Source organism: Pongo pygmaeus, chromosome 19, assembly GCF_028885625.2.
Source record: "Pongo pygmaeus isolate AG05252 chromosome 19, NHGRI_mPonPyg2-v2.0_pri, whole genome shotgun sequence".
NCBI classification, from domain to species: Eukaryota; Metazoa; Chordata; class Mammalia; order Primates; family Hominidae; genus Pongo; species Pongo pygmaeus.
In genome coordinates this window covers 80,473,831-80,490,154 of record NC_072392.2, presented here as the reverse complement: position 1 = coordinate 80,490,154, position 16,324 = coordinate 80,473,831, and the positions used below count along the sequence as shown (strand labels likewise).

The 16,324-nt window shown below is 35.8% G+C and overlaps 1 protein-coding gene across 1 annotated transcript in view; it reads right to left on the bottom strand.

The window, feature by feature from the left end:
* LOC129017919 (EF-hand calcium-binding domain-containing protein 3) overlaps positions 1 to 16,324 on the bottom strand; it is a 535,384-nt gene that overhangs the window by 161,816 nt on the left and 357,244 nt on the right. Inside the window, exons 66-73 of the mRNA XM_054458898.1 lie at positions 11,811 to 11,915; positions 10,891 to 10,944; positions 10,402 to 10,506; positions 8,601 to 8,654; positions 7,114 to 7,218; positions 5,901 to 5,954; positions 2,946 to 3,050; positions 2,108 to 2,161 (exon numbers count right to left, since the gene is read on the bottom strand). Of these exons, the coding sequence (XP_054314873.1) occupies positions 2,108 to 2,161; positions 2,946 to 3,050; positions 5,901 to 5,954; positions 7,114 to 7,218; positions 8,601 to 8,654; positions 10,402 to 10,506; positions 10,891 to 10,944; positions 11,811 to 11,915 (636 nt within the window). The remainder of the gene's footprint in view (positions 1 to 2,107; positions 2,162 to 2,945; positions 3,051 to 5,900; positions 5,955 to 7,113; positions 7,219 to 8,600; positions 8,655 to 10,401; positions 10,507 to 10,890; positions 10,945 to 11,810; positions 11,916 to 16,324) is intronic.

The following is a 16,324-nucleotide window of genomic DNA, read 5'->3' as shown; positions in this document are numbered from 1 at the left end:
AGTAACAAACATATAGAAGATATAACTTACCAAAACTAGCTCAAGAAAAACAAAAAATCTCCCAGAGGATCCTATTATCATTTAAGAAAAATAAATTGATAGTTAAAATCTTTCTACCTAAAAAACATAAGACCCAGATGGTTTTTCAGGTAAGTTCTATCAAACTTTTTCTTTTCTGAGACAGGGTTTTGCCCTGTCACTCAAGCTGGAATGCAGTGGTTGATCTTGGCTCACTACAACCTTGAACTGCTGGGCTCAAGTGATCCTCCTGCCTTGGCCTCCCAAGTAGCTGGGATTATAGGTCTGGGCTATGCCTGGCTAACTTTTAAATTTGTGGTAGAGTCAAGGTCTTGCCATGTTGCCTAGGCTAGTCTTGAACTCCTGGGCTCAAGTGATCCTTCCTTCTTGGTCTCCCGAAGTGCTGGGATTATAGGCATGAGCCACTGGTACCTGGCCCAAATCTTCAAGAAACAGATTATTCCAATCTATTTTTTTTTTTCGAGACAGGGTCTCACACTGTTGCCCAGACTGGAGTGCAGTGGTGCTCATTGTGGCTCACTCAAAATCCTGAGCTTAAACGATCCTCCTGCTTCAACCTCCTGAGTAGCAGGGACTACAGGTGTGGACCACCACCTCCAGCAAATTTTTAAAATATGTATATTTTTTGTAGAGATGGGGTCTCACTATATTGCCCATGCTGGTCATGGACTCCTTGAGCAATCCTCCTGCATTGGCCTCCCAAAGCACTAGAGTTACAGGTGTGAGCCACCATACCTGGCCAATTCTAATCTCATACAAACTCTTTCAGAAACTAATAAAGAGGAAATATTTCCCCAAGATGGATTATATATGGCCAATATAACCTTGATACCAAAGTACATGAAAATTATAGACCATGATAGTATACGAAAGAAAATTATAGAACTTTAGTCATGAAAATAGATTTAAAAATCTGAAACAAAACATTAGTAAGCCTAATCCAAAATTGATGCCTAAATTCAATATATCTTAGTAATGTAAGAGTGGTTTAAGTGAAAAAAATGTATGCATGCCATTTTCCACATCAAAAATTAAAGGAAAAACCATACAATCATCTCAACAAACAAATTATTTCAACAAATATTATTGATCAAGTACGCATTGTTCCAAATACTGGGGGTTACAGTAGTGAAAACAACAACAACAAAAAACAGGCAAAAACCTTGCCTTCATCTTCCAGCCAAAAGAGAACAGGAGAATTCCTTAACCTAATAAAAGGTGTCATCCAGAAACTTCAACAAACATTCTCAAAGATGAAATGTTAAGACATTTCCTTTAAAATCAGGAATGAAACAAGAATGCCTATGAACACTGTATTTAGCAGTATATATTGGAAGTCCTAGCTGTTGCAGTAAGGCAAAGAAAAACATATAAGTTAGAACAGTTGAAAAAGAAGAAATAGAAAGTCCCCATTTTTAGTAATCATTTACATAAAGAATCTATATGACATTATATAATCTATATAAATAATTTATGTATCCATATGACACATAAAAATTTATGTATCTACATATAACACACAAAATTTATGTATCTACATATGATACATAATAATTTATGTTTCTAAAAGAATCCATCAGCACCTATGGGCAGATTGTTGAAATTAATGAGAGTTTTGCAAGGAGCTAGGTTTAAGATCAGTATAGAAAAATCAGTTGCATTTCCATACTTTAACCAAAAAAAGAAAACATAATTTTAAAAAACAGCATTTTTACTAGCAGAACATTAAGATACTTAGAAATGAAGCTAATAAGATTTTTTTTTTTTGAGACAGAGTTTCGCATTATTGCCCAGAACTAGAGTGCACTAGCACAGCCATAACTCTCTGCAACCTCAAACTCCTGGACTCAAGTGATCCTTCTGACTCAGCCTCCCAAAGTGCAGGGAAATGGGGAGGGGAGTAACCACGGGTTGATGCAATGATATTGGAAATATTCTAGTTATTTTGTTGATTATTGGATGCAGGGATATTAGCATGATGCTTATAAATATATATATATTGACTGAAAAGATGAGAAAAATAATTAAAGAATTAGAATTTAAATATTTACAATACGTTTTAACTTGCCTATAACTGCTTTCACATCATCCATCACCTTTTTCAGAGGAACATTTCCATTAGCTGTAATACAAAGCATAAAAAATTTGGACAATGACACAGAACTTAGAAAAATTATAAGCTACAGCCCAATGAAAGACTGTGTATTTTAATAAATTGTATTCATCTTAAACTTATATTTCCTGGTTTGAGTGCTTGATTCTTTATTAGTAAGAAGGACCAAGGTAGAGAGCCCATGTTCCTTAAACACAGGGTTTGACTATGGCAAATGTACTAAGCCCTTGGTTCTTGGGTTTTCAGATACTTTCTAATAAGCATAGTAAAAGATATCATTCATAAAAGATTTTTGTGTGTATGTGAACCTGACATCTAACACAGATACTGAGCTTCTATCTATTCTCAATATGCTTTCCTCTAATGTTTTCAGCTTCTGTATACATCTCAAAATTGTGGTGACATGTGGTTGTTAGATACTTGATGAAATATTAATGATGTTCTGCTGCTTCCTCTTGTAGATATTTTTCTCTCAATTGTTTCTGGCTCTCTTTGTTGTTTATATATTCATTTCCCCCCTTGCTCTCATGTCTGTTTCTCCCTACTATTCTCTGGCCTGATAACAGTTGTGAATATCCTCTCAGCATTGCTCATAGTTGAGCAGGATGATAATACATATGAATAAAAATGACAAAAGACAGGATTTCTTCTTATTTTCATACCAAGTTCTTCTCCATGATTCTTAGAAATATCTTAAGTGCCTCAAATCAATCTAGTTTTAGAAATTAATGTACATGATCCCAAGGTTTTAAGCTCTCCCCTAAAGGGCAAAATAGTTATTTACAATGCTCACCATCAACAGGTTGATTTTGTATCACACTTTGAAGTTCCTTATTTTTAAGCTTGATCCCCATGTTCCCCAGAATTGTTTTCAGGTTACTGATATCAACCTTTCCTCCTTAAGAAAGAGACAGAAATGTGATTAAAAAAAAAAACCTAATAAAGACAATATGAAAAATATTTTTCATGCCGATGAATTAGTTAAATTAACATTCAACAGGCCTGACTATTGCTGAGAGTTAATTGCAATGACCTAATTGGAAAATAGGTTGGCAATAACTATCACGATCCATTAAAATATTCAAAATATGGCCAGGTGTGGTAGCTCATGTGTATAATCCCAGCACTTTTGGAGGCTGAGGCGGGAGGATTGCTTGATCCCAGGAGTTCGAGACCAGCCTGGGCAACATAGTGAGGCCCCACCTCTATTACTTAAAAAGTTCATAAATCTTAGCCCAATAATTCCACTTTTGGGAATACAGATAAAGCTTGTGCCAAAAGAGGGGACAAGTGTTCATTATAGTCTTTGTTACAATAAGTTAAACAACAAATTCAAACTCCCAGAATTTAAATATCTAACAACAGGTATTGTTAAGTAAACCAATGTATTTTCAATGCACAGAAAATTATTTAGCTATAGCCATTAAGAAAGATGTTTGCCACAGGAAAAGAAATACTTTTTGAAAATAAGGTGGAGTTACATGATTATTTAACATATTTACTAAAGTCTTTATGCCCAGTAAAATAAACATAAAACAATGTAAATAATGCCTGCGATTCTTCCTGCCATTCCACAGACAGCAAGCACATAAGTAGAGTAAACCTCACATAGACAATATCAGTTTATTACTCTATCAGATGGACTAATTTCTCCTGTGCCTGTCATACTGTGAGCATCTTAACTCAGTGTGATTCCAGTATTAGACAAATTTTTGTATATCATGGCTCTTGACCAACTGCTTCCTCTAATTGCTCAACTATAGAAATCTATTCCATCATTGGATGAAAAAGTGACTATGTTGGAACTTATCAAGGCTAGTATATTGATAACTTTTATGTGATCTTCCAATAGGATTTCAGAGTAATTTTGACTATGTGGGATTTTTAATATTTTAACTACATAGGCTTCAAAATATTAAGAGTGGTTATGATTAGATAGTAGGACTATGAGTGTTATCAAAAAAAATTAGATATGGCTGGGCGTGGTGGCTCACATCTGTAATCCCAGCACTTTGGGAGGCAGAGGCAGGTGAATGACTCAAGGTCAGGAGTTTGAGACCAGCCTGGCCAACATGGTGAAACCCTGTCTCTACTAAAATTACAAATATTAGCCAAGCATGGTGGTGGGTGCCTGTAATCTTAGCTACGCAGGAGGCTGAGGCAGGAGAGTCGCTTGAACCTGGCAGGCGGAGGTTGTGGTGAGCTGAGACCATGCCATTGCACTCCAGCTTGGGCGACAAGAGTAAAGCTTTGTCTCAAAATAAATAAATAAATAAATAAGATTATTTACTGGGCATGTGACACTTTTTATATTGAATAATATCAGGGGAAATTCAGCCAGATATCGGGTGAAATTCACTCCTGATATTTCATGTAGGTTCTTTTCTATTTTCCCTAAGTGTCGGCCGGTCTGAAAAATAAAGAGACAGAGTACAAAAGAGAGAAATGTTAAAGCTGGGCGTCCGGGGGAGACATCACATGTCGGCAGGTTCCGTGATGCCCCGAGCCTTAAAACCAGCAAGTTTTTATTAGTGATTTTCAAAAGGGGAGGGAGTGTACAAATAGGGTGTGGGTCACAGAGATCACATGCTTCACGAGGTGATAAGATATCACAATGCAAATGGAGGCAGGGCGAGATCACAGGACCACCGGACTGGGGCGAAATTAAAATTGCTAATGAAGTTTAGGGCACGCATTGTCATTGATAACATCTTATCAGGAGACAGGGTTTGAGAGCAGACAACTGGTCTGACCAAAATTTATTAGGCGGGAATTTCCTCGTCCTAATAAGCCTGGGAGCGCTACAGGAGACTGGGGCTTATTTCATCCCTACAGCTTTAACCATAAAAGATGGCCGCCCCCACTCTGAAGTGGCCATTTTAGAGGCCTACCCTCAGGGACACATTCTCTTTCTCAGTGATGTTCCTTGCTGAGAAAACGAATTCAGCGATATTTCTCCCATTTGCTTTCGAAAGAAGAGAAATATGGCTCTGGTCCACCTGGCTCACCGGCGGTCAGAGTTTAAGGTTATCTCTCGTTCTCTGAACATTGCTGTTATCCTGTTCTTTTTTCAAGGTGCCCAGATTTCATATTGTTCAAACACACATGCTCTACAAACAATCTGTGCAGTTAACGCAATCATCACGGGGTCCTGAGGCGACATACATCCTCCTCAGCTTATGAAGATGATGGGATCAAGAGAGTAAAGTAAAGACAGGCATAGGAAATCACAAGGGTATTGACTGGGGAAGTGATAAGTGTCCATGAAATCTTCACATTTATGTTCAGAGATTGCAGTAAAGACAGGCGTAAGAAATTATAAAAGTAGTAATTTGGGGAACTAATAAATGTCCATGAAATCTTCACAATCCACGTTCTTCTGCCATGGCTTCAGCCGGTCCCTCCATTTGGGGTCCCTGACTTCCCACAACAGAATAAAATAAAAGAACACTAGCAATTCACAACTGAACATTATGATGGTTATTTTCAGCACTGTGAAGGCCACAACTTTAATTAGACCTATCTAAAATTAAACAGAAAGACGAAAGTGGAGATACTTAGGACTGTTTCCCTTGAATCTGATCCGGGGATCAAGCTTACGCAGCATACACACATAAAAGACTACAAGATCAATATACAATCGATAAATAGAAGAGGTGGCAGAAGAATCATGCCCTCATAACTAGGAATAAAGACAAAGATTGAGAATCTCAATCTTATATGCTTTCTCATCACATTTATTACCCACCTTTGAAAGACTTCAAACCCGTTAGCAATCTATTCCGAAAAACTTTCTTGTCACCTGTAAAAAAGGCACAGTTCAGGACAGAGAATGGCTCACTAAGAGACTAAAAGGGGCAGACTTTTCGTTGTGAAACTGATCTTAGAAACTGACCCTCTTTCACCTTCAAATCATGATGAAGTTAAGCAACAAACAAAGCTTTCATTATGATATGGAGTGGTAATCTGGTGTAGAGGTCAAGAGCCTGCAATTAAATTCTTGCTCTGCAGACTGGCTTTGTGGCCTCAACCAAGTTACTTACTCTTTCTATGCCTCTGTTTCCACCACTGTAAGATGGAGATAATGTGTCATCATTGTGTGTGGTGAGGATAGTACATCACCACATCATTAGGACTTAATAAGTCTAGATGTTATTATTAATAAATCTACTTACTCTTTGACACTGAAGGTAACTGTTGGTTTATACATTACAGAACTGAAACTCCTCTCATCCTTTATTTCTATCACATTTTCATTCTGTTTACTTCCTCCTACACCTAAAGTTTGACATGTCAATGGCCTAATGGGTAGCAGCAGGGATTTGCTTAGTCCTTGGTGGCAAAGCTCTTGCTTGAAGGTTTTTATGACTTCCAAACTGGTATGACATATGGAAAATTTTAATTTTCCAGCAGCTGGTTTAAGAATTGTTTGCAGGGATACATAAGCAAAAGCTTATGTTGGGAAGATGTGGGGCCTTTGTGTTTAAGGGAAGAAAGAAACAACACTCCTAATAGAGAGGAGAGATAAATTTGGTATCCTCCCAGAAATTGGTAACAGAGGAAAGAATTTTTAGGGGTTTAGCTCTGTGAGAGATAAGGGTCGGGAAAAGGGAATCTCCATTGGCAATAGTTAGAAAAGTGATTCTGCGAAAGAACAGGAATTCTCATGAGGACTTTGGCAATGTTTACTGAGAGACAGCAGATATAAATCCTTTTCCTCCTTGCAAAATCATCAGTAACATCTTTCCTCCTCAACAATGGTTTTGTGGAAAAGGATTCTTTTGGGGGTTGAATTCTGTACCTGAGTTAGCACATAGTAACAGAAAGACTGTTCATATGGAAACAGCCGCAGGATGTGTGCAGGTAACATATGAACATGCATCACTTTCACATATAAATTTCAAGAGTAGAACCATAAAACTAAACTGCCTGGAGTTCACAGTAACATACAGTCAGCTCACCATCAACTGGTAGTAATTTTAGCAGTTCCACACATTCCTTATCATTTACTTCTATCCCCATGTCTCCAAGAACATTTTTCAGATCTCTGGCATCAACCTTTTCTCCTTTGAAAAGATGGTGTGTTAATAGGTGAAAAGTTTACAAATTAATAACTTTAAAAATAATTTTAAGTTCATACTAACCTATTTGAGTGATTTTTAAAATACTTATAATATTTTATATAGCATCGCTCTTAATTTCGAGTTAAAGAGCAAAGGCAAAATGGAACATGCAGATACAGTGTGACAACAGAAGTCAAGGTAAACCTGTTCCTATAATCTCAATATAATGAAGGCTCTCTTAATGTTGAGGATAATATACAAAATTAAATCTAGTTAACAAATTGGATTATCAATTGCCAACAGAATTCTGGCAAGAGATATTATATTGAATGATATAGCTGATCATTCATGAAACTACATGTATCTTGAGCTTTGCAAACTTTATCCTATTTATTATTGTGCTTGCCTGAAATTTAGCTATATACATTGAGCGAAAAACATATATAGGTGAAAAAATCTCTCCTCAGAACATTGGACTTTTTATCAAGACGATGTTATGTGGTTTATTTTTAAAAGTTTATCCAAGATCAGATTGATTTTATCAGGCAGAAATATTTTACAATAACTGGGTAAAATGACAAAATTAATATAACGACAGACTATTGGGGAAATAGCATCTAAAATATTAGGGTTTCAGTGTTATGGAAACTCACCTGCAGCAGCCCCCGACCCTCCTGATGGAACAGGAGTCAAGAGGCAAAGCCACTCTGGCTAATATTCTAGGGTTGTAGAATGTTATCCTGCCTTTCATAATCCATTTAACAAAGTAGAGGAAGGGGGGTTGGGGGAAGGAAGGGAGGAAAAGATGAATAAGTGAAACACAGGGGATGTTAAGGGCAGTGAAACTATTCTGTATGAAGCTGTAATGGTAGATACATATCTATATGCATTTGTCAAACCCCACAGAACTATGCAACACAAAGAGTGAAACTTAATGTAAACTATAGATTATAGTTAATAGTAATGTATGAATGTTGGTTTATTAATGGTAACATATGTACCACACTAATGCAAGATGTTAATAGCAGGGAGACTGTGTGTTTGGAATAAAGGGGAGTGGAAGGATGGGTATATGGAATTCTGTATACAATATGCTCAATTCTGTAAATCTAAAAGTGTGCTAAAATACAGTCTATTATCATAAAATATGATAATAATAATAATGCCACCCACTGAGAACCTGCCCTTCTTTAGTGCCTTGGAGTGCATTTTGCTGTCTCCCATTGGAGATACAGGATGCATTGTGACTGGGTCTACTTAGCTGATATGTGCATGCCAAATATTGGGGAAGACCCCATGCTAAAGAGTTCTGCTACAGCTGAGTGTCACAAAATACTAAGACCTCAATGGAAGAGAGAGTAAACCTCCTGGAAAAAAAAACTTACCTGTAAAATCTTTTATTCTCAGCATCACATTATTCAGATCAACCTTTTCATCAACTGTAAGACATGGAGAAGTCACAGAGCAACAGTAAGGCTATTCTTTCGGCTTTTGCCACCCATGACACCTGCCCCCAACTAGAATGTTGATATCATCTTGAGTTTTAGTTCCAGACTATGATATTACATTTTTGCATATGCAATACTTACTTAGATTTCAGAATAAGTTCTTTCCTTCACTACTTCCCCTGTATTCATTTTATTTTTATTAGAATACATCTTTTAGTAATTTGTTTAGAGAAAGTCCATGGCTAGTAAACTTCTGTGTTCTTGTTTGCCTGAAAATGTCTATTTTACTATAATCCTTGAATATTTGGTGTTCAAAGTTATTTTTCTCCATCACTTTGAAGATATTTTTCTATTTCTTTCCGAATCCAATGTTGGTAATATAAGATTCTTTATCATTTTGTGTGTAGTTTGTTTTTTCTCCTGTTAATGATTTATAAATTTCTCTTTGCCCCTGATATTGTGAAATTTTAGAGTATCTTTAGGAGTAGGTGGAAAAAAATTTTATCCTGCTCAACATTCAGTATTCCCTTTGATCTAGAATAAAAGGAAAGGATGAGGAGATGAATGATTTATATTGTTCATTTCCCCTTCTTTACTAATTTATCCCTAACAGTTGTTTCTACTTTCCTAGTAAGTTGAGAAGGAAAAAAGTTATTTATTCAATTTGCTTTACCCCAGGTCTGGGCACTTTAGTGTGAATTCTCTGGATTTTGCAGCTTACCAGTTTAGTTTCTGAAGAATGAGAAAGGTTTTGAGGAGGCTGCTCTGCTGTACTATTGTTTCCAGTGTAGAGTCTTTATTTCCTTGTCTGTCTCCATTTAACATTTATGGCATTAAATTGGTTCCCTTTTATTATTTGATTCATGTTGAATTTCCTTTGCTTATTTTTTTACTTTTAAAAATTCTGTTGTTCATTTTGTTAGGTATTAGAGGAAAAGAAAACTAGCCAGATTTTGCTTTTTTCATCAACTCAAGCTGGAGTCCTCTGGACCAGTTTACATAACATTAAAATGAAAATTCTCTGAAAATTTGATAGAACTTACTTTGAAAACCATTCGAGGCTATCACCTTTTGTTGGAGGGATGGGTAGTAGTGGATGAGTTTACAGGTAAAATTATTTGATAGTATTTTTCAACTATTATTGGTCTATCCATATTTTCATATCTTCTTGAACCAATATTGGCACTTTTTTTCCTCTGAAAAAATTTTCATTTTACTAACATATTTAAAATCTAACCTCATATTACATGTAGTATCCTATTATAATAGTAATATTAGGCTGACTATTCATAGTTACATCTCTTAACATTTCTAATGTCATTCCTATTCCAGATCTCTCTATTTCATGTTAATCTTTCTATTTCATAACAGCTGAATCATACATACTGGAAATCACCATTAATCAATATTAATCATGCCTCATCACAGACAGTTTTCCTTTTCTCTCACATATTATGTAATGTTTCTTTTAAATCTTTCACATTCTATTTTTCTTCTTTTCTTCATTCTTTGACCTGAGAGTGGTCTGTTAGTATCCTCACCAATTTTCATTATCCATAATGGAATACATTTGCTGGACTTGAATTAAAGAGAGGAGATATGTTTTCATCTGACCTGAATTCTGCTCTAAGCTTTTAAAAATGCCCTATTGATGTCAATTAACCATTCTCATTGGTCTATGTATGCTCTCAAACCCAAGCTGTCTTAAATGTAATACATTTTTATCTATAATGCTTACCATCAACTGGTAGGTCTTTTGAAAAATCTTCAAGTTCTTTTTCTGAGAGCTCAATCCCCATATTTTCCAGAAATTTATCCAGGTTATTTATATCAACCTTTCCTCCTTAGAAGAGACAAAATATCATTAAAAAGAATACTAAGATATGAAAAAAAATCCTTCTTAATTCACATGTGTTATGGTTATCACTTTAATCATCAAGACATAAAGTTTAATCAGATCTAGTTAAGGGTACAAATAGGGTCACCACTAAAACTAGATGTAGAATCTCATCCTCTGACTATATCTTTTATTTATATTAACATAGTGCAAGTTTTATAGGATGCTGGATAATTTTCCAAAGAACTATGGCATAATATATCTAACACAGCCACAAATACTGGGAGGATGCATATATGGGATTTTAAATTTCATACAAATAAATTTGTATAAATTAAAACAGGAGAATATCTCAGATTTATCTGCTTTCTCACCATACTTTGCACTTACTTTTAATAGTCTTTATACCATCTAGCAACCTTTTTTGATACACCTTTCCTTCAGCTGCAAGAAAAGACACAATTCAGGTCAGAGAACAATAAAGGGAGACTTGCTAAACAATAAAAATGTGACAATTCTTTCCCTAATCCCATAATTTCAGAAAGAGGGAGTTTTAAATATTTTTCTCTGAAATTTACCTACTTTTCTCTCAATTAGTAATGAAGATTATTTGGAGACACTTTAATGAGGTAGATCTATTCACACTTACACAAAAGCAATAATTATTGGCTTAAACATTTTGAAACTTATATCCCATTTGATTTACCTTTATCTCTAACTTCTTTCCTTATACCTCTCTTACTTTTCCATTTTACATTCTCCCCCGTACTATCAGACTCATTAATGCAATCAGTGACAATAATACACGTCTTATTGGCATGAAGGAGTACAATAGCTACTGTTTATCATAATAAAAAGCAAATGAACCAGATTTATTTTCTGGCAAAAATCTAGTAATTCTAAAAGCTTTTAAAACTAGAAGTAGAATCTCAACCTCTGACTATATCTTTTGTTTGTATCAACATAGTGTGAGTTTAATAGGATGCTGGGTAATTTTTCAAAGAACTATGGCATAATATATCTAACATATTTATCATAACATATCTAACAATATTTATCATAACATAATATATCTAACATATTTATCATAACATAAATAGTGGGAAGATACATATATGGAATTTTAAACTGAATACAAATAAATTTGTGTAAATGAAAAATAGGAGAATATCTCAGATTTATCTGCTTTGTTACCATACTTTGAACTTAGAAAAAACTGGTAACAATTCTGTATCATTTTAGAAGAAAATCTCACAATCTCACAAGCACTCTGAAGCCCTTTGAAGGATACATACGTTTTAAATTCTTACCATCAAGCGGCAAAGTTTTTACTAAAGGCAAGTAGTCCTCATATGTGACCTCTATTTCCATGTCTTTTAGCGCATCTTCTAGGTCACTGACATCTACCTGTTCTCCTAGAAAACAGACAGAAATTGTGACAAAAACAAATTTGAGAAGAACACAAATACTGTTAACTAACAATATTTTCACTCATATACCATTATAATAATTTCAAAGGTACTTAAAGTCATGTATTGCACAACAAGCAAAAAGTTCAAATTTATAATCATCTTAATTATGTAAATAGGTAAAAATAAAACAAATAATAATTTGGTTCTTTTCTTACAGTATAGAAGTTTAACTATTTCTCTTGATATTTTAAAAATAATCATTATGTTAGAAGCAATAAAATGTGAGGCACATATATTTCATATTGAAAAGTACATAGATTACATAAATTATATTAATTATTAAGTAGTACAATGTCCATAAAATGCACATAATAAATGCTTGGTAGAGAATATATTGCAAAAATGGGGCCTCAGCCAGCATTACCTTTATAGCAAAGCCAGCCCAGGGCACTAGAGGAAAAGAAAATTATAGGCCAATATCTCTGATGAACATACATGTAAAAATCATAAACAAAATAGTAGTAAACCTAATTCAACATCACATTAAAAGGACCATTCACTATGATCAAGTGGGATTTATCCCTGGAGGCAAGGATGGTTCAACATATACAAATCAATAAATGTGATACACCACATTAACAGAATGAAGGAAAAAAAACATGTGATCATCTCAATAGATGCAGAAAAGGATTCAACAATATTCAACATCCTTTTATGATAAAAACTCAACAAATTGTATATAGAATAAATGTTCTTCAACACAATAAACTCCATATATGACAAACTCACAATTAACATCATGCTCAATGGTGAAAAAGTGAAACTTTCCCTCTAGGATCAGGAACAAGACCAGGAAGCCCACTTTTTTTTTTTAATTTTACTTTAAGTTCTGGGAAACGTGCAGAACATGCAGGTTTGTTACATAGGTATATATGTGCCATGGTGGTTTGCTGCACCTATCAACCCATCATCTAGGTTTTAAGCCCCAGATGCATTAGTTATTTGTCCTAATGCTCTCCCTCCCCTTGTCCCTCACCCCCTGACAGGCCCTGGTGTGTGATGTTCTCCTCCCTATGTCTATGTGTTCTCATTGGTCAACTCCCACTTATGACTGAGAACATGTGGTGTTTGGTTTTCTGTTCCTATGTTAGTTTGCTGAGAATTATGGTTTCCAGGGAAGCCCACTTTTAAGAGAAAGAAATAGAAGGCATTCACGTTGACAATAAAAAGTTGATTGTTTGAAGATGACATGATCTTATGTAATGAAAACCCTAAAGACTCCAACAAAACACTTAGAACCAATAAACCAATTCAGTATGGCTGTAGGATACAATATCAACATAGAAAAATCAGTGGTGTTTCGCCCCACTGTCAACATTAGACAGATCAACAAGACAGAAAGTTAACAAGGATACCCAGGAATTGAACTCAGCTCTGCACCAAGCAGACCTGATAGACATCTACAGAACTCTCCACCCCAAATCAACAGAATATACATTTTTTTCAGCACCACACCACACCTATTCCAAAATTGACCACATACTTGGAAGTAAAGCTCTCCTTAGCAAGTGTAAAAGAACAGAAATGATACCAAACTGTCTCTCAGACCACAGTGCAATCACACTAGAACTCAGGATTAAGAAACTCACTCAAAACCGCTCAACTACATGGAAACTGAACAACCTGCTCCTGAATGACTACTGGGTACATAACGAAATGAAGGCAGAAATAAAGATGTTCTTTGAAACCAACGAGAACAAAGACACAACATACCAGAATCTCTGGGACACATTCAAAGCAGTGTGTAGAGGGAAATTTATAGCACTAAACGCCCACAAGAGAAAGCAGGAAAGATCCAAAACTGACACTCTAACATCACAATTAAACAAACTAGAAAAGCAAGAGCAAACACATTCAAAAGCTAGCAGAAGGCAAGAAATAACTAAAATCAGAGCAGAACTGAAGGAAATAGAGACACAAAAAACCCTTCAAAAAATTAATGAATCCAGGAGCTGGTTTTTTGAAAGGATCAACAAAATTGATCGACCGCTAGCAAGACTAATAAAGAAGAAAAGAGAGAAGAATCAAATAGACGCAATAAAAAATGATAAAGGGGATATCACCACCGATCCCACAGAAATACAAACCACCATCAGAGAATATTATAAACCTCTACACAAATAAACTAGAAAATCTAGAAGAAATGGATAAATTCCTTGACACATACACCCTCCCAAGACTAAACCAGGAAGAAGTTGAATCTCTGAATAGACCAATAACAGGCTCTGAAATTGTGGCAATAATCAATAGCTTACCAACCAAAAAGAGTCCAGGACCAGATGGATTCACAGCCGAATTCTACCAGAGGTGCAAGGAGGAACTGGTACCATTCCTTCTGAAACTATTCCAATCAATAGAAAAAGAGGGAATCCTCCCTAACTCACTTTATGAGGCCAGCATCATCCTGATACCAAAGCCTGGCAGAGACACAACCAAAAAAGAGAATTTTAGACCAATATCCTTGATGAACATTGATGCAAAAATCCTCAATAAAATACTGGCAAACCGAATCCAGCAGCACATCAAAAAGCTTATCAAGTGGGCTTCATCCCTGGGATGCAAGGCTGGTTCAATATACACAAATGAATAAATGTAATCCAGCATATAAACAGAACCAAAGACAAAAACCACATGATTATCTCAATAGATGCAGAAAAGGCCTTTGACAAAATTCAACAACCTTCATGCTAAAAACTCTCAATAAATTAGGTATTGATGGGACGTATCTCAAAATAATAAGAGCTATCTACGACAAACCCACAGCCAATATCATACTGAATGGGCAAAAACTGGAAGCATTCCCTTTGAAAACTGGCACAAGACAGGGATGCCCTCCCGCACCACTCTATTCAACATAGTGTTGGAAGTTCTGGCCAGGGCAATCAGGCAGGAGAAGGAAATAAAGGGTATTCAATTAGGAAAAGAGGAAGTCAAATTGTCCCTGTTTGTAGATGACATGATTGTATATCTAGAAAACCCCATTGTCTCAGCCCGAAATCTCCTTAAGCTGATAAGCAACTTCAGCAAAGTCTCAGGATACAAAATCAATGTACAAAAATCACAAGCATTCTTATACACCAATAACAGACACACAGAGAGCCAAATCATGAGTGAACTCCCATTCACAATTGCTTCAAAGAGAATAAAATACCTAGGAATCCAACTTACAAGGGATGTGAAGGACCTCTTCAAGGAGGACTACAAACCACTGCTCAAGAAAATCAAAGAGGATACAAACAAATGGAAGAACATTCCATGCTCATGGGTAGGAAGAATCAATATCGTGAAAATGGCCATACTGCCCAAGGTAATTTACAGATTCAATGCCATCCCCATCAAGCTACCAATGACTTTCTTCACAGAATTGGAAAAAACTACTTTAAAGTTCATATGGAACCAAAAAAGAGCCCACATCGCCAAGTCAATGCTAAGCCAAAAGAACAAAGCTGGAGGCATCACGCTACCTGACTTCACACTATACTACAAGGCTACAGTAACCAAAACAGCATGGTACTGGTACCAAAACAGAGATATAGATCAATGGAACAGAACAGAGGCCTCAGAAATAATGCCGCATATCTACAACTATCTGATCTTTGACAAACCTGAGAAAAACAAGTAATGGGGAAAGGATTCCCTATTTAATAAATGATGCTGGGAAAACTGGATAGCCATATGAAACTGGATCCCTTCATTACACCTTATATAAAAATTAATTCAAGATGGATTAAAGACTTAAACGTTAGACCTAAAACCATAAAAACCCTAGAAGAAAACCTAGGCATTACCATTCAGGACATAGGCATGGGCAAGGACTTCATGTCTAAAACACCAAAAGCAATGGCAACAAAAGCCAAAATTGACAAATGGGAGCTAATTAAACTCAAGAGCTTCTGCACAGCAAAAGAAACTACCATCAGCATGAACAGGCAACCTACAAAATAGGAGAAAATTTTCACAACCTACTCATCTGACAAAGGGCTAATATCCAGAATCTACAATGAACTCTAACAAATTTACAAGAAAAAAACAAACAACCCCATCAAAAAGTGGGCAAAGGATATGAACAGACACTTCTCAAAAGAAGACATTTATGCAGCCAAAAGACACAGGAAAAAATGTCATCATCACTGGTCATCAGAGAAATGCAGATCAAAACCACAATGAGATACCATCTCACACCACTTAGAATGGCGATCATTAAAAAGTCAGGAAACAACAGGTGCTGGAGAGGATGTGGAGAAATAGGAACACTTTTACACTGTTGGTGGGTCTGTAAACTAGTTCAACCATTGTGGAAGTCAGTGTGGCGATTCCTCAGGGATCTAGAACTAGAAATACCATTTGACCCA